The sequence below is a fragment of the Dreissena polymorpha genome, chromosome 1 (genome assembly GCF_020536995.1).
Source record: "Dreissena polymorpha isolate Duluth1 chromosome 1, UMN_Dpol_1.0, whole genome shotgun sequence".
Classification (NCBI taxonomy): domain Eukaryota; kingdom Metazoa; phylum Mollusca; class Bivalvia; order Myida; family Dreissenidae; genus Dreissena; species Dreissena polymorpha.
Window position 1 is genome coordinate 151,521,931 of NC_068355.1, and position 26,762 is coordinate 151,548,692.

Here is a 26,762-nt window from a genome sequence, read left to right on the forward strand (position 1 = left end):
GAGAGCATTCACGTGATGAGAAAGTGTGCTTTGTCTGTTGACAGTTTTATCGCCAAAAAATGTACAACAGACACACGTGAAAATAGTAACATGGGCATATTGTAATAATGTTCCCGCTGCGTTCATTTTAGTGTTCGACACTTACGGAAGTCCGGTAGTCCGAGACTCGTGGAAATGAGACTCGGACTCCTTGTGTTTGAGTCAAGGTAACCAGTCGGACTCCTTCAAAATCGTCTTAGAATTATATACAAAATCCCTTCGTTTGCTTATTTGTTTCGCAAAATCAGAATGTATGCACAAAGCAAAAATTTACTCCGACTAGTTATTGTCGATCACTGTCCATAAAAACTTGTAGTTGCATTTGTTTATTTTCACATTTAAATTCTAATAATTTAAAATTCATACTCTACATATCGTAGAAGGAAGTTTTTAATACCAAGTCATGACTTCACACTTCAACCACTGCTTGAGAGATGTAAGAGTTCTTCTTAACAAGGAAGATTTTAGACAGCTGGTCTATTGATAGTGAACAGTGTTCAATCAAAACTAAGTGATGTCGGAAGCATATAAAAAAACAAGAACAATACCATTATTTGGACTATGCACTTGAATAAGTACTTTTTTTCTTTGCTACGAAAACCCCAGTCTGTTCAACAAGTTTGTTGTCAGATGATGTATTGTGTATACTTATTATTGTATTGTTATGATAAACATACTTTGTCAATTTTATAGTGTACATGTATGTATGCAAAAAATTGCATTTAAACAGATTTAATCCAACGACTTGGAACGCAAAGGACCCCAGTACATTAATAAAATCGTTGAATAAAAACCCTGAACACTGTGCTTTGTCATAGCTTACACACATGTACCCTTATTAGATCAAATGAACACAACCTGCTTATAGTGAGCGTTTGTGATTACATTTTGCTCATTGTTAATCATCGTTTCTGCATTGCCTGTTGTCAAAATGTACATTGATAACAGTCTAGAGAATATATGTATTTCCAATATTCACGAAACATTGTAAGAATTCGGTCTAAATTACAATTGGGTAAATTACAAAACTGCGTTCAAAAACTAGGCTGCAATGTCAAATTAAATAAAAAGTTTCAGAACTTTCCAGAAGTTACATATTTACCCAATCCTCACGAAACTTGATCAGAATGCACATTCTAATGTTATGGTTCAGGTTTACTAAAAACAAAATATATCTTTAAAAACGATATACGGCGTTGATTGTGGTTTGAGTTTGTGAAAGGTAAAGAGTTCAAAAAATGAGATCAAGGATAGCGAATGTCTTTTTCTGTGCAGTTCTTAGCTTGATCACACGCAGTACGGGATGTTACGCTGAGTTTTCGCGGCTTATTTTACATAATTACATATTGCTGGTTATATACCTATAGATTCAAAACAGAAAACCAAAAGAAGAATGGAAGTTAAATTTAAACATATGAGTCAACCGGCCACACGCGAAGTATCCGTACATATTTTAAATATTTATACGCGCGTTCTTCGAACAAACCTGTTTTAGTGGTTTGTCGGGCATTGCTATTTGATTCGATTATTAACAGTATCAAGAATCATCGTGCTCATGCTTAATGCATTAGGCAATATGGTGGAATAATTCTGGTTAAATTAATTAAAAATAATATTTATCATGGTATTGTTGAAAACACATAAAGAATATATTATTGCCATACCATAATTATATCGCTGAATATCTTCATTAAACATCTTTTGTGGTCTAAAGAAAAAATCTCAGTTCACCTAGTTCACGGATAGCGTCTATATTATATAACGAACTGGCCACGAACTCAGGTCAGCACATAAGCGTCTTCGAAGACGCAGCGATGACCTGTAAATAAACCCTGATACCTCGCGGGTTGAAATGCAATGCATTTAAGTGAGGCCACGCTTCCACTGCTCTTTATACTTTTACATGTTAACATGTTGATAGGAATATGAAAGTCAGTACTAAAATGAGAACATAGCCTTTAAGTAAAAACGCTGTTGCCTCTGAAAATAAAAGGTGGACGCACAAACTGTATTGATGTCAAAGTTGAGTGTAAAATTGTTCTATCTATTAAGCCTTTTCATTAGAGATAAAATTGTTTCATGCTGAACACGCAGTAAATCATTGTGTTACAAAGACGCGGACATGTTTCCAATGTTCTGATGGTATGCTCAAATCAGCCTATGGGATAACTGAAGTGTATTCATTCTGAACTAGCCGCGGGAAATTTTATTTGAATTTTATTGGACAGTTACAAAGGTCAGGTAAGGTGAAAAGCTGGCGTATACAGCTCACGCCGAAAAATGAGTGCCAGTGGGCTAAGACATTTTCCTTATGTGCGTGTTAAGAAACTTTGTTAACAATCTAGAAGTCAAATGTTTTGCTAAATCATAATGAAACTATCAAAACATTTGCACTCATGACATTTCAACTGAATTCAAAATTGATTGTGTCCGTTCGAAATGACGACTTAAGGGGAAAGAAGTTTAGGAAGGGATTATATAGAAGTCATTCTTGTTGATCGTTCGGTTCGTCCGCAGTTTTAAAAACGTTTTCTGAAATAATCCGTTTGGTTGAAAATTGGCCCCTCCCTGAGGGTTCTTGCTGTATATGTTTGGAGCAAACACTTTAAAAATGTATTCTCTGAAACCGCAAGGCCAAGAGTTTTGGTTTTTGGCATCTATCATTTTATTCTGGTCCTCTAAGGTTTTTTTTTATAAATATCATCCCTTTTGTAAAAACTGGCCCATTGATGATGAAATGAATGAAGACTTACATATTTGAAAAAAAAATCTCACAAAACGATAGGGCAGGGAATTAATTGTTGTTTAACATCGTATCCTGGTCCTGTAACAACTCATCCCTCTTTGGTTAAAATTGACCCCTCTCTATGGTTTACTTGTTTAAATATATATATTTAGTGAAAACATTTTAAGTCTTCTTCTCTGCATCAGCAGTGCCAAGAGGCGTGGTATTTGGAATTTTACAAAGCCCGGGACTCAAGTTATTTATGAAGACTTGTGTAGTTAATAGCGCAAGGGTCAAGGATTTAATATTTGGTGTATAACTTAAAATAGTTGTCCTCTTGTTTTCTTATTAGTTCTCTCAACTAATGTGTCTGGGGTCAAAACTAACAACACGGAAGTCTGTTGGACTCTTTCACAATCATATTTGAATTATTTAAAAAAAATGTATCGTTTCTCGAGATAAGAATGTCTGCACTTTTAAATATCCGAAAAGTGTGCCATTCATCATTCTGCTGAAACACATCGACAAAACAAAACAATCCGAAATTATTTATTTTGGTTTCTAGTCGCATTGCTTGCGAGGAGTGGTAATGGGAACTATCGAGCTCTGAAACAACTCGGTCCCTTTTTTATCAGATATTGCGCTTAAAAATAGCTTTCGCTAAAGAGTGTCTAATCACTATAAAAACACGTCAACATACTCGTTATTGTTTGCACACTGCTTGTTTTACGGTCCCAATGCAACGAATATGGGAACGACTGTGAATCAGTTGTGCGTTAATATCCCCATGTTACTAGCAATCGATAATTACAGGGGCTTTGTTGCAGTTTGGTGGCTTTGTTATATTATGTTAAATATCATGGGGAAAATGTAAAAAGCAATGGGCTGTTACGACCAATCCCGAGGATCAACAAGCAGTCATATATATACATGCATTATAGAAAATATTATTGTTTAAACTTACAATAATTAACTTGAATATTAATAACATATGTTAAATAATATTTTTTCAATCTTAAATAACAAATGACAACAACTATTGAACATCAGTCACTTTGACCTTCGATTTGAAGCCAAACATGAAAAAGGATGTATCAATTTTTGGTAAACATTTGTTATAACCCCCAAAACTACGGTATATAAAAAGTGTCATAAATTTTGGACTACATGAAGAATGATCGGACTCCTTAATATCAGAAAAGGGAGTCCAAAGAACTCCTTACTCAAAATAGTTAGTGCCGAACACTGCATTTGAGATTTTGTCATAAAAACTGTCATTAGAGGTGGTACTTTTTATGCCCCCATTGTTAATATACTGACCCTAGAGTTACATTTACGTTATATAGTTCTTGTTTCTTTATTGTGATTTTTTTAATTTAAACATCAGAATAATAGATAACGTTTTCTTCTAAGATATTATTTTCTCTGATTCTATTGACTTTCATTAAAATCGTATTTAAAGACAATTTTAATGAGAACTATAAACATTTTTTTCAGTGATGCATAATCGAGTTAGTATTACAAAAACAACAATGGGCCGTAAAGTAACGTTAGTTTTGATTATGCGCGACTTTATTACTTGATGATTTCATATGAAAAAATGGCACACATTAAAATTTAAGTGTATTTCCTGAACACTGGACGTTGTTTAGCTATTTCCAGCTAGTGTATACACTTTATCTACACCTCTGACTACAGACAACAGAGTTCATAATTCATTTTTATATTTACAAATGTTCTTCAAACGTTCTGTTTTGGACAGTTCGTTCACGAAAGTCAACTAAAACAACATATACATTTTTTTTAAACTAATATTCTGGAAAACAGACATCATTTATTTTATACACATTCCATGGCCTCGCTATCAAACACAGTGCACGATCTTATAGGGGACTTCTGTGTGACCCAGACTACGATTTACACGAATGTGTATAGGTACGTTACTCCATAATAGTAAAGCAAACTGATTCAATCGATTGTTGTTAAACAACAAACAAATATCAACGAATACATCACTTTTAGGTTTTGTTTACTGTGTTTTAACTATAATAAATGCGTTTGAAGTTTAAGATGCACGAATGTGTAGGTTTAGAGGACAGGGATTTGTGTTTGCGTTCTTGAAAATTCGAAAATGATATTTACTTACTGTACAATGAATTAAAACAACACACACGTTAAAACGGGGTAAACAAATAACGTTTAATAACTGTTATCATTCGGAATCCACCTTTGTTTTCGCGCATTTCTTGAACATGTACTGAATACTGCCTGTCCTGTTTACGTAGCTTGGTGATACCGCATCTTCAAATGGTATATTTTGATTTAAAATATCAAAAACGTAAGTTTGTTCTTTTCTTATATTGTTTGGAAGAAATTAAGTTGTACACTAGCAAACCTTTTACAGTAAACTTCGAGTAGTAAACTATTGCAAAATGTACTGACTTGGTTTCTTATTGCGGGTAACTACCTTTAATGTTTATGTAGAGCAAGATACGAAGTGTTTGTTATATCACATTGAACCATCAGCAAGATAGGATTGCTTGTAAACGGTGAATGAGTATCAACCGTTTTATGACTAATCGTATAAAGTTCGCAAGTGAATAAAGCGTTGTATTGAGATCGCTCAGGAGAAAGGTATGATTTTATGAATTACTTGTATAATCATTAACTTTATTTTAAATTTGGTGCTTACCCGTGTCTATTGTTAGAGTAGACATACCATTAAACCAAATGAAAGTACATGAATACATATTTATATGTTGTTTCACTTCAAAATGCTGTGGTGGACATGGTCGTACTTACATGCTCTACAAAATCGAGTTTGTTATGTCATTTAACTATGTATCCGATCGTAGTGTTTTAATTTATCAAACATAATGAATGTTTTATACATTCATTGCGTTAAACAGAGGATATAAACTAGCCGAATAATCAAAAGATTTTGCGATATATCGAGTGCACGTCCATGTACTATGGAACATCGGCAAGGACAAAGTAAACACATGCGATGGAAGGAACTGCACTTGTTCGCTATTTGATGCAGAACTTTCTTATCAGTAAAGTTAAAAACTTTAAGTAATGTTAAATTAAAAAAATAAACATATTCACATTAATAAGTAATTGTTTCATGCTCTAATAATTCACAGTCTACATATTGCACGCAATTCCAGTAGGGTAAAAACGGTTACATGAGCAAAATGTGTGTTCTATACACTGCGGCTAATGTTTCAATAACAATACTGGAAGCTAAATCAAAATACCTGTTTTTGTTGATTTGTTGTGACAAAATGTACATTAACTTTGCATTGTTTTTTTTTTCTTTTATTGTTAGATGCGATTTGACTTATTGTAAAAATCATTATATTTAACTTCATAATAAAACAATCTTAAACATGTGACTAACTAAATAACTGTGTTATTGTTTAAGTAACTGTCAATCGAAGATACTACTTGCAGTGTAAAGATCGACTTCATGATTACTATTCATGGCTTTATGTTCTTTTTGTGAATGCTGAATAGCTTCACGAACCATTTACTGCAATAATGTGACCTAGAAATTTGACTTATGTGATCTGTATCTTTGAAACCACATCGCTCACACTAACTACTGGCTCTCTTGGTAAAAAACTATCTTGAATTAAACATGTATATCATTTGATTCGCATACAAGTCTTTAATATATTCAATTGTTTAGGTAATCTGTACAAATGCATGATCCAATCACATTAACCTTTGAAATATTGGTCTCAAAATCGATAGGATTTTGCTTGATTGACAAGAATTTACTCGTATATTATGCTAGGTTAAAAAGTTCTCCAAATATTGTTTGGAAACGGTTTTCACATGATAAGATTATGTTACATTGAACTATAAATAGTTGACCTTGAAATTCTGTCTTGCTTCTAGAATATCTAGGATATTTGTTTGTATTATCGCAGGTCAAAGCGTCATCTTGGTACATTGTGGACGCAAATTGATCTGTTAATAGTAAAGCGTAATCGTTACAATCCCATTGATCTGTCACCAATTGACATCGAAGTTGTTAGAGGTCTACATGTCCTCACAAGCAAACGGATCCCCATTGTTGTATAGGAATATGCTGTGATAAAGTGTTAAACTAATTTTGATGATTAAAGCCACTACGACCTTGACCTTTGGCCTAGGGACCTCGAACATCTTCGTTTTCTTCCAGTTATCGGCATTCAAATTATTTTAGTTCAAAGCACTTCGTCTACATAGAGTGAAACCTCTACAAACACAAGCTTGCTGTACACCTCAGTTTTTGAGAAAAGCGAGCTCTCAGCCAAAAGTAGTAGCAAGAACAAAAGCACTCAGCGAAAATTAAAACCTGATAAAAAAAACATGTCAACTTTCGTCACTAATGCGAAAAACGAAAATCGCGATTCAAGTAGAATATCAATAGAAAAACGTCTTGAAGAAATTCTAAAATCGCAAAACGCAGCTTTAGAGAATAAACAGCAATGTGACATCATTAACCACGAATACGCAAACAACACCGAGCAGTATAGCCGACGGAATAACATCAGAATAGCCGGTGTTCCAGAGGACCAGGACCGTCAATCCTCGGTGTCTGTGACACAAAAATTCGTCACGCTTGTCAATTCGCATTTGGGAATCCCAATTCAGCCTTATGACGTAGACATAGCGCACAGGCTCGGAAAATTCAGACCCAACTCAAATCGGACCTTACGAAACTCAATGCAGAGGTACTGGCATCCGTGCGACTAAAGCAGACTGACAGCGTTGAAAAGTCGTGGTCTTTCGAAGGAAAAATGTTTACGTTGTTTAAAGGAAATCAAAATGCAACGCAAATTAAACACTCGGAGTTCAAAAGCATGTTTGGAAAAGCATTGGTCAAAAAAATCGTACGCCGAGTGTGTTGAAAACCCCGATAGTCAAAGAAACAGAGTACCAACAAACCATAAATAGTTTGTAGAAACTGTGCACCGGTTTATTATATTTTTCCATCACATCCATGTATGGAGTATGTCTTTCAAAAATTAATACTGATTTATTGGGCCTTAATTAACATTTATTTTGGCATGATAATATACAATATACAATAATATAAAATAATATATAATTATATTTAATACAATAATATACAATTATATACAGTAAAGTAAACTTAATATTATAAAATTATAATAATTAATGGAGTATGCTCCAATTATGTCTTTCAGAAATTAATACTAATTTATTGGGTATAAATTAACATATATTTTGGCAAAATAATATACAAAAGCGTTAAATATAATACTATAAAATAAAAATAAAAAAAAACGTTTAATCGATACATAAAATACTGTGTCTTTTGTTTCAAGTCTAGCTACGCACATGCTTAAGAATTTTTCTTCTGCTAACACGGTTTCGTCCCTTGTTAATAAAAATATCATGGTATACATGTAAATAAAGCTTCATTTATAGGCCTTAATCTTAAACATTAATGTCCGCTTTGTTGGCAAAACGCTGTTTACTTACAGAGGTTTGTTTTATCTTGATGTTGACTTTTGTTCTATATCTTCGTTATGCTGGCTCTTAGTTTTTTAATTTGGATCAGTGGGAATATTACCTGTCTATTTTACTTTTCTAATGTCAAAGTAGTCAAAAAATCAACTCTACCTCAGTCATATAATAGTTTAATAATAATATTGTAATAAGAGATGCTGAACCAACATAAACTGATTACCTATATTCCTTCTGATATTCCTGTTAACTGATTTATAATAAAAAAGTGAGTTTTATATTAAGAATGTTCAAATAATTTTCAAATATGTTCATTGTTGTGGGTTATATTGTAACACATAAATAACCAAAATAATGTATATAATAAACTTGATTTGTGTTTCTATAAATTGCCTGTTTGTTTACATATCATGCCGAGTGTTCTTGACAACACTTTGCTATCCTAATACTATCCTCTATGCATACATGTATTATGTTTTTGTATTTTTGAAACTGACTATGCAAACAAATTTGATAATCTGATTTTCATTGCTATCCTTACATAATCCTTTATGCATATGATGTTTTTTTAGTACAAACTTAATGTTTATTTATATGCATGTTTTCATGTGTTTGTTTGCTGAAACTGAATATGCAAACAAATTTGATGATCTGATTTTCATTGCTATCCTTACACAATCCTTTATGCATATGATGTTTTTTTAGTGCAGACACTCTGTTTATATATATGCATGTGTTCATGTAATTGTTTGCTGAAACTGAATATGCAAACAAATTTGATGATCTGATTTTCATCAGAGCAGTAATTGTTGGGCACTTGGCAGTCAGGTTTATACATTTTGTTATTCATGTAATTAAACAATAAGTTTCCCATCATGCAAGTACTGTTTTAAGATTTGTGTGTGTGTGTGTTTGTGTAAAAAAACAATACTTATTTTTTGTGTAAATATTATATTATTATCTGCATTGTAGTGGTAACAATTATACTCATACATCATCTAATGTATGTAACAATAAATTCAGGGAAATTACTTAGTTAAGACAAATCAACACATTTGGAAAGATCCATGTATATGACCATGTAATGTATGATGACCGTATTCATAAATACTATGTCTCCATGAACAGGCTCCAAAATTTATATTAATCTGTTTATTGTAAATCTTTATTTCAATACCAAATCATTCAGTGTCCCTTTTAATAAATAATGTATGCACTTAGATACCTTCCATAAAAATGGTTCCATTTAAGGTGTTATTGTGATGAAATATTAAGGTTTGAAGGTATTAGAAGTGGTAAAGTTAAGATCATCTGTTTTATTTTCATTAAATACTATTCATCTAGAAATTATTTCATCATACTTCAAAACAATGGCTTCATTTTAGCTTTCACATGAAGCGTTTTTTAAGTATTTTTTATTATTTAGCTGTATTATTTAGCTGTTAAATTAAATTTCACTGTTTGATTAAACATAATTGGCCAGAGTATCTTTTTCTTATGTATACTAGCTACACATTTATTAAAGAAATGTGTTTTCTTGTGAAATTATTGTTTTTGTCTGAAAGAGTATACTATTATATTTAAAACAAACACCAGAAATAATAAATGGCTTATAAAATTGTATTTAGGCAACAAAAGTAGCATTGTTGTCACACTTAAGCTTTGTCAGTAAAATGAATGTCATTATATTTCTTGCAAAAACTAATCAAGGCATTTTTACAAATATATTAATGCAAAATAATCAATAGTATCTACATTTTTAGCTCATCTATTTTTTGAAAAAAAAATATGAGCTATTGTCATCACCTTGGCGTCGGCATTGGCGTCTGCGTCGGCGTCAGCATCCGGTTAAGTTTTGCGTTTAGGTCCACTTTTCTCAGAAAGCATCAATGCTATTGCATTCAAACTTGGTACACTTACTTACTATCATGAGGGGACTGGGCAGGCAAAGTTAGATAACTCTGGCGTGCATTTTGACTCAATTATGTGCCCTTTTTATACTTAGAAAATTGAAAATTTTGGTTAAGTTTTGCGTTTAGGTCCACTTTTTTCAGAAAGTATCAATGCTATTGCATTCAAACTTGGTACACTTACTTACTATCATGAGGGGACTGGGCAGGCAAAGTTAGATAACTCTGGCGTGCATTTTGACAGAATTATGTGCCCTTTTTATACTTAGAAAATTGAAAATTTTGGTTAAGTTTTGTGTTTAGGTCCATTTTATTCCTTAAGTATCAAAGCTATTGCTTTCATACTTGAAACACTTACTAACTATCATAAGGGGACTGTGCAGGCAAAGTAATGTAACTCTGACTGGCATTTTGACAGAATTATGAGCCCTTTATACTTAGAAAATTGAAAGTTTGGCTAAGTTTTGTGTTTTGGTCCACTTTACTCCTAAAGTATCATATATATTGCTTTCATACTTGGAACACTCGCAAACTATCATAAGGGTACAGTAAAAGGACAAGTTGCATAACTCTGGATGTCATTTTTACGGAATTATGGCCCTTTTTTGACTTTGAATATATGGTTAAATTTTGTGTTTCGATCCACTTTACTTCTTAAGTATCAAGGCTATTGCTTTCAAACTTCAAATACTTTCACGCTATCAGGAGGTTACTGTACCTGCCAAGTTGAATTTTACCTTTACCTTTGAATGGCCTTGACTCTCAAGGTCAAATTATTAAATTTTGCTAAAATTGCCATAACTTCTTTATTTATGATTAGATTTGATTGATACTTTGACAAAACTACTCTTACCTGACATACCACAATAGACTCCACCCAAACCATCGCCCGTGCCCCCCCCCCTTCCCCCCCGAATCCCCCCCTATTTTTTTTTTTAAGATCATCTCACAAATGACCACCACACCCTCACACTATACCCCCCCACCCCACCCCCTCCCCAAATTTTTTTTTTAAACGGGTAAAAAACAAAACAATTTATTTTTATTATTTTATGTTTGAAATGCCGTCCAACCATCGCACCCAAGAATCCCCCCCACCCCCCCCTCCCCCCACCCCCACCCGAATCCCCCCCTAAATTGTTTCTTTTTTTTTTTTTCTTTTTTTTTAAGATCATCTTACAAATTACCACCACACCCTCACACTATACCCCCCCACCTCACCCCCCCCCCCCCCATTTTTTTTTAAACGGTTAAAAAACACAAATATTTATTTTTATTATTTTATGTTTGAAATACCGTCCAACCATCGCACCCAAGAATCCCCACCCCCCCCCCCCGATTTTTGTTCCTTTTTTCGCATTTTTTGAAGATAATGTAATAAATGTCCACACCCCCACACAATGCACCCCTCTTCACTCCACCTCTCCCTCCTTTGTGATTGAAAATGAGAGTCCCTTCACCTTTAAAAAGAAAATAGATGAGCGGTATGCACCCGCAAGGCGGTGCTCTTGTTTACTTATGCAACCATCTCTATAAAAAGCAAAGACCTATCAATATACATGTATATTGATAGGTGTTTGATAAAAAGCATGTGTAATTGTTTCATTAAAAATCAGAGTCTAAAATAGATTTTGCTATTTCTACTGTTAGTTTCCATCAAATAAAACTTTAATTATACCTTTTATGCTTCTGATTATGTCTATCATATGTAAGCCTGATTCTATTTGTTTGTCTAAAAACTATTTACCGGCTTTTTGATAAACACTGCTGTTGTATATGACCCTGTGTAAGGCATACAACCACAATTTAATGACTAGCTTTAGTTACCTTATTCAATTTCGACTGTAATTTCCAATAACAATTCTAAATAATTAATGTAACTTCCTGGTGTATAAGAACAATTTTATCATAATTAAATCCTTATCAAATTATGCTATTTCTGCGTTAGAGTTTTGATAAGATGCAATGTATTATAGTGGCATGCTTATCATGCTTATGATTATGTTTATTTTATGTCTGTCTGATAACATTTGTGCAGTATAATAAATATGTTTGTCTGCTTCGTTATAATCACAGATGTTGTATATGTCATTGTCCAAAACATAAAACCAATTTTTGTTTAACCAGCTTCATTTTTTATATTCGCTTATAAACTCTTAAATATTATACATTTACTTTTTGAAAAATAAAATAATTCAAATAATAATTAATTAATTTGTAACATCTACTTCTAAATATTGTTAGAAATTATACGATCGCTAAGCAATAAAACATTAATTTTCGAATATGAAACGTCCTAAGTTAACTTTACACCGAATTGCATATGTTCTGTTTTATTCTTGTAATGTTTAGCCTAACGGCTGTATCATATATTGTATTAGTTTAAACCTATTTATTTTAGCTCGATTGCATTGAAATCCTAAGGCTTATATAAACGCTCTCGAGTGTCCGTTTCCTGGGCCTATAATGTATTCAGTTTCCATTTTATGTTTGTTTATTGATTGTTTATACTTTTTAGTCGCTTCCGTTCCTGATATGGTGATCCTTATAATTGTGTGCAAACCATGTTACTTGCTTCTACATTTAACTATAGTTAACTTCTTCATACTTCTTGATAATGTGTTCCCTTAAAATATTATCTTTAAACTGCAGAGGCATTCAATGGTAAAAAGAAAAGACTTCAAGTATTTCAATATCTAAAAGATACAAATTGTGACATATTCTGTATTCAAGATACGCATTTTGTTTCCGATCAATATAATTCTATTTATTCAGAATAGGGGGCGGAATGTTTTATGAGTCATGGCTCTTCCAACTCCCGTTGTGTTGCAATTTTACTTTCAAAGAAACTTGATTACAAAGTACATAACTTTTATAATGGAATAAGGACATTATATTTTGCTCGATTTAAATCTGTCTGAAAAAGGTCCAGATCGGTGAAAAAACATGGCCGCCAGTGGGCGGGGCATTTTTCTCTATATGTATATAGTGAAAACATGTGAACACTCTAGAAGTCACATTTTTGGCCCAATTTTCATGAAATTTGGTCAGAACATTTGTTTCCTTGATACGAGAGTTGAGTTAAAAAATGGTTCTGGTCAGTTGAATAACATGGCTGCCGGGGGGGACAGTTTTGTTATATTTATATTGTAACAAAAGCTTGTGAACACTCTAGAAGACACATTTTTATCCAATCATCATGAAACTTGGTGAAATGATTGGTTTTATATATATATCTCAGATGAGTTCGCAAATGGTCCCGATCGGTCAAAAAACATGGCCGCAAGGGAGGGGGGCAGTTTTCCTTATGTGACTAGAGAGAAACCTTGTGATCGAACACTATAGAAGTCTCATTTTGTGCCTAATCATCGTGAAACTTAGTCAGTACATTGGTTTTATTGATTTCTCGGACAAGTTGGAAAATGGCTCAGATCGGTGAAACACACTTTTTAGCTCACCTGATTGCTCAGGTGAGGTTTTAGAATTGGTCTATGTGCGCCGTCCGTTCGTCCACATTTGGTTTGTAAACACTCTAGCATTCACACTTCTCAAGCATTCTTGATGAAAGTTGCTGAAAGATCTCAGTCAAGTTTGATAATGAGCAAAATCACAATTAATGCCATAATTATTGCCCTTAGATTGTCCAAATTTTCATTATATTAGACAAAATCCTTGTAAACACTCTAGAGGTCACAATTTTGTTTCAGATTTTATGAATCTTGGTCAAATATTTATTTTTGTAAGCAAAGTTTGATGTTTGGTAAGGGGGGTCAACTGAAAATATAGGTCACCAGGTAAAATCTTACAAAAACAAAAACACTCCATACGCCAGAGCTTTGGTTCAATAATGATAAAACTTGACCAGGATGTTTGTATGGACAATATCTAGGTCAAGTTTGACGTTTGGTAAAGATTAAATGAACCGACACCTCTCAGGTGAGCGAACTAGGGCCATCTTGGCCCTCTTGTTTGACAATATTTTCGCGAAAATTGACACAATTGGTAATGGCGCTTTCTTTATTTGTGGGGACTTTAATTTAGTATTGGACCCAACTCGTGATTATGATAATTATAAAACTGTTGATAATAAAAGTGCACGTCAAACGATTTTTAAGTATACTGAAGAACGCAATCTTTCCGATCCTTACAGAGTTAACTATCCGGCTTTAAAACGATATACATGGAGACGAACAATTCTTTTACAACAAGCTAGGCTGGATTTTTTCCTTTTATTACCGCTTCTATTACCAGTATTCATCGATGTTAATATTCTGCCAAACTTCCAATCCGATCACTCAATTGTAATTATGTCTTTACAATTTACTAACTTTAAACATGGCAAAGGTCTATTGAAGCATAATAACAATCTCCTAAGCGACATAGAGTACTTAAACACTATTTATAAAAACAATACGAAATTCAACAACAATATATAGTCCCTGTTTACAATTTCGACAACATGGCTGATATAAATGATCAGGATTTATAATTCATGATTGACGATTAACTTTTTTGGATACTTTACTCATGGAAATAAGGGGCAAATCGATATCTTACAGCTCATATAAAAAGAAATCGACTAACAATCGTGAACAACCTTAAAATCTAAGAACTAGAACAAAGTATCAATTATGAAAATGCTCAACATGTAAATATTGTAAAATCCGTACTTAAAAACATATATGATGAAAAATTAAAAGGGTCCGTTTTTAGGTCGAGAGCTGAGTCGATTCACAACGGTGAAAAAAACTCAAAACTTTTTTGTAACGTTGAAAAATATATTTTTACTACAAAAACTATCACCAACTTTATTAATGAAGAAGGAATTGCATTTGTAAACGAATCAGATATTCTAAAAGAACCCGCAATATTCTACAAAAATCATTACCATTCTCAAGAAAAAAAACTTTGACGATGAAGACTTTAATAATTATGTAAATGACTTAGAAATACCCAAACTTTCATTTGAACAATTAAATAGTTTAGAAGGACTTATCACATTAAAAGAGGCGTCTACTGTTTTCAAAAATATGGCAAATAATAAAAGTCCTGGTTCACCCGGTTTTACTACTGATTTTTAAGGCATTTTGGCAAAAATTAGGCACCTTTGTTTGCAGAGCCTTAAATCACGCTTTTATTAGTGGAAACTTATCCGTAACTCAAACACAAGGTATTATTACCTGTATTCCTGAAGGTGATAAACCTCGACAGTTTTTGCAAAACTGGCGACCAATAACGCTATTAAATACTGTATACAAAATCGGATCTGAATGCATTGCAAACAGGTTGAAACTATGCATAAATAAATTAATTAGCAACGATCAAACTGGATTTATCAAGGGTAGGTGCATAGGAGAGAACAACTGACTCATTAATGACATTCTTAATTACACATATAAAAATGACATTCCGGGTCTGCTGTTGCTCATTCATTTTTAAAAGGCATTCGACTCTTTTTCATATGCATTTGTAAATCGGACTCTTTCATGGTTTTATTTTGGTCCTGACATAATAAAATGGTTTAATGTATTGTATAAAGACGGAATATCAGCGGTTACGAAATGTGGATATTTTTATCAGATTTTCTCCTATAAAACTTTGATGCAGACAGGGAGATCCGCTCATTTGTTACATTTTCATATTTTGCGCTGAAATATTGTCTATTAAACTAAGGTCTAACCCTAAAGGAATCAAAATTAATGACATAGAATACAAACTGTCACAATTTGCCGATGACACTTCTATACTTCTGGATGGCTCTGCAAAATCACTTAATGAAACTTTAGATGGTTCGTAACTCTTTTCACACTACTCAGACTTAAAAATTAATTTCGACAAAACTAAAGTAGTCTGGATAGGTAAAAACAAGTTTAGCTCCAAAAGCATCAAAACTAGATGGAAATTAAATTGAAACCAACAAACATTTGTCATCCTTGGCTTAAAATTTCACGTTGACCAGAAAAAAGAACTTAATTACGTTGACGAAATAGTTAAAATAAAAGCCTTGCTCAAAAAATTGGTCTAGAAAGATTTTAACGCCGATAGGAAGAATTCAAGTTACTAAAACTTTATGTGGAACGGAAAAACACGAATTAGTAAACAGATTTTGATAAAAGATTATAGAGAAGGAGGTTTAAAGTTGATAGATTTGTTTTCCTTGGTTAGTTCTCTTAAGTCTGCATTGATCGGTAGACTTGTCACTGGAAATGGTAAATGGAATCATATTGTTAATACAATGATTGATTTTCAAAAATTGTATAACTGTGGCAGTCACTATCCTGAAAACTTAATTAACAGGATACAGAATGAATATTGGATGGATACATTGAAATCATTTGTTGAACAGAAAAAACTTCTAAAAATCAGCTTTTGCTTCAGATATCTTCTATAATCAAGAAATAACAATTGGTAACAAAAGTGTATTTTTTAAATCATGGTTTGAAAAAGGCATCCATGTTGTTGGGAACTTGATACGCAATGCTGAACTCTTAACTTTTTTTAAATTTTAATGACTTTTGCCAAGTTTACCACTTCTAACCAAATTATTTGCTTTTCCAAGGCATTATTAATTCAGTGACAAGATACGAGAAACTGAATTGCCCTACTGACAACTGCTTTATAAAGCCGTTTATCCCGACAAGCCTACGGTCCATCCTAATTAAAACAAAGGGTTCAAAACCAATGTATGATATTTTTACCAAAAAATGAGTCCTCTCCAGCATGTTTAAATAAACGGTCAACTATTTGTAATTGTATTAAAACAAAAGATTGGTTAAATATCTTTTCTATGCCTTTTCATATTACACGAGATACCAATTTACAGTGGTTTCAATATAAAATTGCACACAGAATCATAGGTACGATCTCCTTCTTATTCAAAATTCGATATGCAACAACAGCAAACTTCAACTTTTGTCAAACTGAATGTGAAGCAATAGAACATATTTTTGGGGAATGTAAGCATGTAAATAAGTTGATAACAGATTTGTTTTCTGGATGAAATCTTTATTCAAATTGCCTGAATATACCTCCCTTTCTATTGGGACATGCAAATGCAAATGGACCCTTAAATTTTATATTTGTTTGATCAAAATGTTTATTTACAATTGTAAAATATATATATATATATATATATACCCTCTATTAAAGCAGCTAAATCATACCTGCCCTTGCATTACCACGTATTAAATGAAATTTACTGAGTTAATAATTTGCATCAAAGTTAAGATATGGATTTATTGAAAGCTCTTTTGCAGTAGCCGTGATAAGGGATTTAGATTTCGTGTACATGTATTGTCAATTATTTGCTAAGCAAATATTTCTTGTATTATAATGAAGAAGTTACTGATGATCAAATGTTGAAAATTTGTTATAGTATGTATATATTGCTTGAAAACCATGTACTGTGTGGAGTGGGATGCCCCCGACCCTCAAACAAAATTGGTTGTCACAAAAAGTTCGCTAAAAATGTTATTGAGTGATAATCTACCTTATTACAAAATTTTATTTTGATTGGTAAATAAATGACTTCCTTGATGAAAAGCAGTTTTCTTTTCATTAAAATATAAATATCGTCATAACTCTTCATCTGTAAGAAACTTACGATAGGATTGAAAATTTAAATTAAAAAAAAAAGAGTTTCCGTCTATCAAAATTTTAAAATATTAGTTTTTTTATCAAAGCTGTTCATAGATCACTCTTAGAAATATGTATCCTCGTTTTATAGCACGTGTTTCCAGTATGACCAAGAAAGCACTAATTGTGGTAAATAAAGTTGTGAAAAATTACACGGATAGGAATGGTGCAACAAAAGATATGAAGCAGATGTGTTGGATGTTTGGGGAACTTGGGTTCGATGTGATTCCGCGTTTGGACCTTAAAGCCCGTGAGATAGAAGAGGAACTACGAAAAGGTACACATTTTTTTAGTAACAATCTTTATATCAGTAATGAATCATTCACTGCACATTTATACATAACATTTGAATTAAATAAACTTAATTGGATGACATTCTATAAAATCATATATTGATATTAATCAATACTAATATAAACTCTTGCAAAACACATGATCCATGCAAGCTTTTTTGCAGCATCCGTGTCGGATTAAAAATATTTTTTCCTGACAATGTGTATCGCATTTATTTAACAATTTAGGGTCTTAACGGTTTTTGCGTTTACAAAAACATATACATGTTAATAATCGCAGCTTTCGTCCGTCTGACCGAGGCTTTTTTTCAATATTTAATATGAAGGGTATTCTTTTCAATTCCATATTGTGTGAATATTATCATACTTTGGTGTGTACTTAAAATAAACACGGCTTTGCTGTCAACGTCTCCGCGGGGTCAAGAAACCCTTTTGAGCATGTGTGCAGTATTCTCCAAAATCTACGGCAGCCGGCAATTTCACTGGTTACATTCAATCGGCTACTTTTCCCCCAAAATAGCAATTGAAACTGCACAAAAACACCCATTTATTGCATAGTCGCCGGCTACTTTGAAAATATTTTTGGAAATTTGTCTAGAAAACACTGATTTGTGTATCGCAATCACTGCGTTTCGAAATTGATATCAATTATCAGTATAAAAAGAAATGATTATCTGAATGTTTTAGCGTGTTCCAAACCCTGCGACTGCTTTGTGTTTGTGATAAGCTCACATGGTCAAGAGGTTCTCGTGCCTGGGACATCAAACGTGTACGTGTATGACCAGACCGTTTTGGGATCGGACGGAGAGGCTGTCTCTGTAGATGCTCTTTTCAAATGCATGGATAACGAAGTGCTGAAAGGAATCCCAAAGTTGTGCTTTATTCAGGTAATTACAAACATAGTTCAGGTATTCTGACTTTGAACAGGAATACATGTGTACTAAACTATTGGTAGCAGTAAATCGAAGAAGGCTAATACACAATCGTGTGGATGCATTTGATGTAAACACATATATGTGCATGAAAATAACAGCTGATTATGCGTATCTATTTAGTTAAAAACTAATCAAATTAATATGTTTGATAACACAAACAATAAATGACGTTCCATAAATGTCACGAACCAGTGTAATTATTCCGTGATATAATAATGTAGACCTTTCCATAAAAGCAAAGCCCCCATTCATTTCAAGGGCCATTCGTTGCACTGAGAGTTACTGTTGTTTATTTCGATGCTAATTATTAGTTTGCATTTTGTTATGTTGACGTTCGAACGTGCTCTTTGCGGATGGAATATACAGTGTACGAACGTAATTAACTAACTCGCTTTTACTGAAGATGTATACACGATGTATCACGAATAATTATGAAGGAATTCGTAATTATTTGACCGATTCATTTCGGTTTTGTTGATTTAGGATTTCAAAAAGGTTTATAAATTAAAATAAAGTACAGCATTTCGAGGGTTTAACTATAAATTACATTTCTGTTAAAAATAGTGTCATATTAAGTCGTTTTAGAATCACATATATCAAATGTGACACGGTGAATACGAAAAGCAGTTGGCAGTGTACATATGCTACCTTTTCACTTACTAGAATAGTAGACATTCCAAATATAAGTAGCTGAAAATGTCTGCAAACTTCTTACGCACTGTTTTCAGTATATTTGCATTTCTTTGTTTCTTTCAACAAAATATATATACACATATACAAGGTGCGACTGAATATAAAATTATTCATCATGTGTATTCCAAGTTTGATTACCATATTTTGGATACTTTTCATGTTAGAGTATTATAAAGTATCAATGTATTTTAACAAACAGTCACCCGACCTTTGGCGTCTGGCGAAATAATAAAGAATGTTATGCCGATATGTCATGATCCGAAATTTATTTTTAACTGCTCGCATTAACGTTGTAGCAAAACATTTGTATTAAACAATATGCTCTACTTTTTTTTCCAAGGCATGCCGGTCAAAAGCACAAATACAAATGTCATCGAGCGCAGATAAAGTTAAAGCAGAACTTCAAAGGCTCGATGAGGGTATTCCTGTAATGGTATCTCAACCGACAATGACGGGGAGACGTATCACACATCAGTTGGATCAGTTGGATTGTAAAACAACGCAGGTAACTGTTTCCATTAGAGAATATCCTTTCAAGCATAACAGAGTGGGCATCTGTTGTGTATTAATACATTATTATAACATCAAAACGTTCACATGGACATATAATTGAACTAGTTTTCACTAGTTGTTATTAACCTCTCCGCATACTGATTTGCCCAAGATGCAGAGCTTTTATAATAAGTTTTCTTTCTTTCAAATGAACTCGAATTAGTTCACAGACTGAAGGCACTCATGTGCTCTTGCGCAACACTTCCGTTCAGAAAAATGAAAGAAAATACTTGATTTCGTTGAAAATTCCTTACCACGACAAACGAACAATATCATCCCGGAAAATAAATCCAAATTTAAATAAGCTCTGTCGCAGACTTGATTTTATTCAACGTCTCAATACTTTAATGTTTAAAAGTAATGTGAAACGTATGTATTTGTTTATAGGACGATTGTTCACTGTCGCGAAATTATGAGCTGCAACGCTGGTACGACGATTCTGTTATTGACATGTTAAATACGGAGTCCTACACTGATGAGAATAGAGACGAATTCAATGACGTTACAGCAGCCGTTGGCGATGCCACTGCCATTACCGAATCCAGAATTCGGTTGATAGGTTGGTTGAGTATCCAACATTAATTCAACAGCCAATCGATTATATAGTTTACAATTGTATATAATATTATATATGCTGGGTTCAGGTGATTGCTTTATTGTACTGAATTAGTTGCATACATGTAACTGTATAAAAATAATTCTGATAAAAATGCTTTCAGTATTAAACCTTTATAAGTGAAAATTTTAAAATTGGTGTTGTTAAAAATACATAACGCTTTTTGTGATAAATCATGTTTTGACCATTTCAACGGCGATATCAAGTTCGCCGACATGCATTGAAAAGTTACGAACAGAAATGTAATATTTCAAAATTCCAAACAAAGCATTTGAAGGTTTAATTATATATTTTAAACTGTCCGTCTTATCAAATCATTGTTCTAAGCAGACAACGACAATCCTTTCAATCTGACTGATTCTGATGACGAAGACACTGACGATAAAATAGATGCAGGCGGAAGTGCAGGGGGTGCAACAGGTGGAGGCGATTTTAACGCTATGCCCGAGCTTCCTGTCGATGTTGCCCCAGTAAACTGTCCCAGGGGTTGCCTTGTCATGTACTCGGTTCAACCGCGTACGTAGTTTTGTTCTTCAGTAGATTATCAACACAAACATTACTCATAATTGATATTCATCATCTGGCACACCATTTAAGTTGTAAGAAAATTAATTAATGAAATCAAACTAAAACATTTTTTATCTTTAGATAAGTACGCTCTACGAAGTGCAACCAGTGGTTCGCGGATGCTTCACTTCATGTTCCTCAAACGTAAGGAACTAAAGAAGCAGGATGGAAACGTTCTAGCTTATTTGACTTCTGTTGCGAGGGCCATGGCAAACCATACAAGCAACTTCAAAATCGAGAATGATGTAAAAGAGGTGAAGATATGTGGAACAATATACCACCGACTGACAACCGATGTGATTATGAAAGCTCCAAGCCAACCGACGAAACAAATGTTTGCTTTCAAGGCAGCGTTCAAGAGATACATGGATGCAATCAATCGCAAGATGAATTTGGCACGCTTTTAACATTGTTAACATTGTGGGACTTGGTGAAGTAATAATTTAGAATTGTATAGTGCGTTGGTTTAAATTAATGCGTGTTTTACGTATAAGTAGACGATATTTATTTTTGATAATATTGGTTTAAACAAATATAATGTTATTTGTCTAGATCAGATAGGGAAAACAGTAAAATTGTGTAAATATTATTATTCAATCAAGCATAAACATATTCACTTTAAACACATAAAATTAACGTATACTTCAATAATAATTAAGACATTCATGAAAAATGTATAACCTATTAACGACAGTGTATTATTATTATATTGAGTTGCATTGGATGACTATAAGTTAACGGCTCATTATGCCCACGAAAGAGGTTATGTTTTTATTCCGTTGCATTGTGTGCTTGTTTATCTGTTAATTGGTAATTCTAAAATAATAAAAGCAAGTGCCTGTAGACGTTTTTCTTTGTTGATGATGAAATGGTTACATAATGTGGATTGCAAGAATCCAATTGCTGTTGTTGTTTTTATTGCGATGTTGTATCTGAGCTACCACGTCTAATACATCTTGCACGGTGCATATTTCTTCATTGTTAGTAGTCATCAATTTTGCATTCGTAAAATTAAAATGGTGAAAGGCAATTAAGAAAGTTAACCCCGTTAATCTAAACAATATCTAGTTCTATGCTTATGGATTAATATCAGGCCATTTCGACGTTTGTTTTCGGCGACGGTTTCATGGAATTATTACTTATAATAGTATTTATTGTTTTATAAAAACGAAATAATTATTAAATATCTTAAATGAATCAATTTTAGATGAAACTGGTTTTTCATTTTATCATCATGTGCTTTCACTTTGGATTATTCAAACTGCCAAATTCAGCACACCAATTCATATTTCAAAAAGATAAAATAATAAATATATAATTATTGTGAATACCATATGGTCTGCAAGTTACTCCAGGATACTCCTATTATTTTTTTCACATTCCCGGACATTTGGGGCATATAAACAGAAATTAAAATGAAAGGATATTAAAACATTTCTACAACTTACTACAATTAACTTTGATAATATTCACGAAAGTGGACTTCACAAGAATATCTTGCATCTTAAACATTGATCAGACGGGCGAACAATGCGATTCTAAACAAGTTTTATCCTTTCATAAACAAAATAAACTTTATGACCCACATTACTTTAGGTGTTATAACTATATCGAGTATACGCTTATTAACTATCTAAATTGACTAACTGTTAAACAGATGCCTTCGTATGTCATATTTGGTCTATATCGCGCACATTGAAACTTTGCTTACAAGGATAAAATATTGTTATTGTAAATAACTGTGGACTGAATTTGGCGACTATATTGATGTAAATGCATAGTTCTTTTTCGTTAAAGAGGTTTCTTGGTATTCTATTGTTGATCTTAACTTCCTTAATGCGAATAATTTATACTTTACCGTGTTAAAGGAAGTGTGAACGTTTTTCACAAGTATATGTTGTCTTGCTATTTAGAAAATCCACTTTACGTTGTAAACATATCTGACTTAAAGGTATCCGTTTGTCCACCCTTTTTTTGTTCGTTGTTCCAATATTTTTATCTACTCATCGCAATTACTTTGTAATTTAAGCTTGATTCAATATTATACAGTCACAAATTTTAATACGTTTCGTCTAGGGAGACCCTGACATGAAAGAAACTGCTCAAAAGTTGGCATTAACCTTGGTTTCGCGTGCCTGCCATACAGTATTAGCAAACTATATATTTATTCAAAGGTATTCGAAGATGTTACAGAAGGCAAACGGATGATGGGAATCCGTAATCCCCTTCTCCTTCGTTACGGAGGATTAAACACGTTTCAGACATTGAAGTTATGAGTGCCAACTCGTTGCATAATACTCGTAGGCCGTTTAAGGCATGCATACAATTAATTTGTGAAGGATATGATAATGTGTTGCTGAAATGATGGTACATGCAATAATATAGTTGCCAGAATATGTTCACATGTAAGACACAATTGCACACAAATTCATTGCAATACATCAATTCATATTCGAGTTATTGAGAGGGAACTTTTTTATATGTGAGCATCAGTTACTACCCCAAACAGCAATCCAAGCAAGTTTGTATATAAGCTTTGTAAGAACGCCATCCGTATGAAACGTCATGTTCAAAACAAAATTTATTGAGTCGAATGTTTTTATCTTTGCGTAACTTTTACCCTGACCCGACCGGCCCAACATTTAATCCTTAGCTACGTCTTTTTAGCGGACATCATTGTCATCGGCACCGCCCTTCATTTGCCGCACGCCGCAGGTGTTCCTGTTATTCGGCCCTTTTTAACGGGCTTATAAAGATCCAAATATACAAATCATGTCTTTGGTTATATGTCACAAAGGAGCCAAAACGTATTTAATTTGTGTGTACGTATATACGTTACGAGTGTCGAAAACAAATTGAATCAATATGTAAAACCTATTAAACAATTTATGCTAGTAGTAATACAATAATTAGAAACTACCTTTTAAAACCTGAAGTGTCATGCTACACTTGCCTGGGAGAAGCAAATACTTAAGTTACCTACATACAGAACAATATCAGGTTTATTGCAGATGAAGTTGCACAGATAAAAACAAGTGAGAACGCAAATAGGCAGGACACATTTGCAAATAAGGTTAATCAATTGTATGAACGTATTTCTGTTAAAAGCATTTTTCTATTCAGTTTTACTAGTGGATATATATTTAAAACTTTAACAAGTTTGCTAATTTAACAGTGGTTGCTGTATGCTCGATTTCGTTTCTGCAACACGGTCATTCTTTTTACGCTGTACAGTGTAGAAGGTTCTAGGTGTATTTATCTAAATATTTTATATACACATCCTTTAATTGATATTTGAAACAATAACAATATATCTTATTTTCACTGTTTAAATCAGTAAATAGATAAGACATGTTATAAATGACATTAACAACGCTCAGTGAAGTGGAAACTTGATATCAGTGCATGTATTTGAGGTTTGGTGAATAGAAAAAATCCCTTTGCGTTACCATTATGGTTAAAGTATTTGTTGTGTTTGTCATACACGTCTTTAATATAAATTTATGATACATTGTAGCAGCTTAAATCAGCAATAAAGACGTGTGTGAAAAAAGCCTATTTAGCTTATTCAGAAAGTATATAAAATAGATTTTATAAAGTAATACAACATACAACATAAAGCCTTTTCGGCAGCCTATTTAGACTTTTTATAAGTTTACAAAATATGATAAAATGTAAAAAGCCCTATTATCACATTGAGCCTATACAGCGACTTATGATCATATTTTGAATAATAAATAAATAAGATGCAAGATAATGACTAGTTCGCCTACTCAGCAGTCTAGTAGCATTTTAACTCATTGTGTAAGTTTATGAACTTTCCGCTTTTATGATATGGTTCGTTTCAAGAAAGTCTATTCTTAGCAAAAATCCAGTTTAGGCGGAAAGTGTCGTCCTTGATTAGCCTGTGCGGACTGCACAGGCTAATCTGGGACGACACTGTTTCACAGAGCACGGTGCATATTTGTTTTTACTTCTTCGAAAGGACAAGCTTACATGACGTTTTGTTTATAACAGTAAAGAGTAAATTCTAAAAAAATGGAAACGCGAACGTTCGAAAAATGTGTTACAACCACATGCGCAACACACTGTCTGAAACCAAAGATATTTTAAAATATATGTTTATATACTACAATAAGAGTGGCTTTTGTGTCTTGCAACGGTCTAATGAAGATATAAGGATAAGTTTACATTGTAATTATAAACGTATGTCCTCGTTTTCAACTAAATGGAACATACATTTTCCGAAATATACATCTAGGGTTAATAAATACTTAAATGGATTAATATTGTTTGCTAGTATACCAGTTATATCAGGCTACACCTGTATGGCGCACCAAAGGGGTCGAAACTTTAACTTCTGCTCGAGCAGAAAAAAATGCTGCTCGAGCAGCATTTAATGCTGCTCGAGCAGCATATTGCTGCTCGAGCAGCAATTTACTGGTCGAGCAGCATTTAAGCAGCAATTTACTGGTCGAGCAGCATTTAAATGCTGCTCGAGCAGCAAAATCCCTGCTCGAGCAGCAATATGCTGCTCGAGAAGCATTTATTATTAGAATAAGCCATTGAACCCGTCAGCCAATCAAATTTAAGCTTTCAAACGGACGACATAAGCTATCTCTACGGAAACGAAATAGACCGGTGTAGCGTGAATATTGTTTGATCGTGAGATCTGTCACATAAATCGGAAATCTGACGATTTTCATAGTACCCCGTGAGATTTCTCCGATCAGTCGCCGTGAAAAATGTCAGATTGATGAAAAATAATATTTAACGCAATGTTGTTTCAATTCAACTTAATTTCGCGTTTTAACAGCTTGCAGTTATTTTCGGACATCTTTTTTTCGGACGTTGAACCTAAACACGTTGTTCACAACAAAGATATCAAAACAGTAGTTCTAACACCATGCAAACATTTGAATTTTAAAACGATTTTCGTTTTAAATGTTATATATATCGATGATGTACATGCATTACGTTGTAACGAAATATGGTAATGCCTAATTTACAGTCATGAGTGTTTCAGTGTTTTAATACAAAGATATAACATTGATTTAAGAAAATATTTTCAGATTATATATATATATTCCAGAAATGTATAATCCCAATCAGTGTTTTTATCATTATTTTAGCTAATTCACATGTACACTCAATTCAGGAAAACTATTGTATTATATTTCACACAATCATAATTACCACTATCATCATTTATTTATTTGTCAATAAGCTTGATTGGTAATTGTCGGTTTGGCTCGGGTAATGCTTTAAAGTACCCCGTGTACTCTAAAGTATACTTTAATGTACCCCCGG

At 33.1% G+C, this 26,762-nt stretch overlaps 1 protein-coding gene across 6 annotated transcripts; it reads left to right on the forward strand.

Annotated features, from left to right (window-relative positions):
- Positions 1 to 5,000: 5,000 nt before the first annotated feature.
- LOC127856105 (uncharacterized) lies at positions 5,001 to 22,295 on the forward strand. Of its 6 annotated transcripts, none has more exons than XM_052392096.1 (7): positions 5,001 to 5,102; positions 17,888 to 18,073; positions 18,777 to 18,976; positions 20,058 to 20,222; positions 20,657 to 20,828; positions 21,213 to 21,401; positions 21,534 to 22,295. In XM_052392096.1, the coding sequence occupies exons 1-7, from the start codon at positions 5,072 to 5,074 to the stop codon at positions 21,857 to 21,859; spliced, it is 1,269 nt and encodes a 422-aa protein (XP_052248056.1). In that variant the 5' UTR covers positions 5,001 to 5,071; the 3' UTR covers positions 21,860 to 22,295. The 6 variants fall into 6 exon arrangements, with proteins under 6 accessions (XP_052248056.1, XP_052248064.1, XP_052248073.1 ...); XM_052392104.1 differs by having other exon boundaries at positions 5,004 to 5,102; positions 21,216 to 21,401; XM_052392113.1 differs by lacking the exon at positions 5,001 to 5,102 and adding an exon at positions 5,259 to 5,398.
- Positions 22,296 to 26,762: the final 4,467 nt, after the last annotated feature.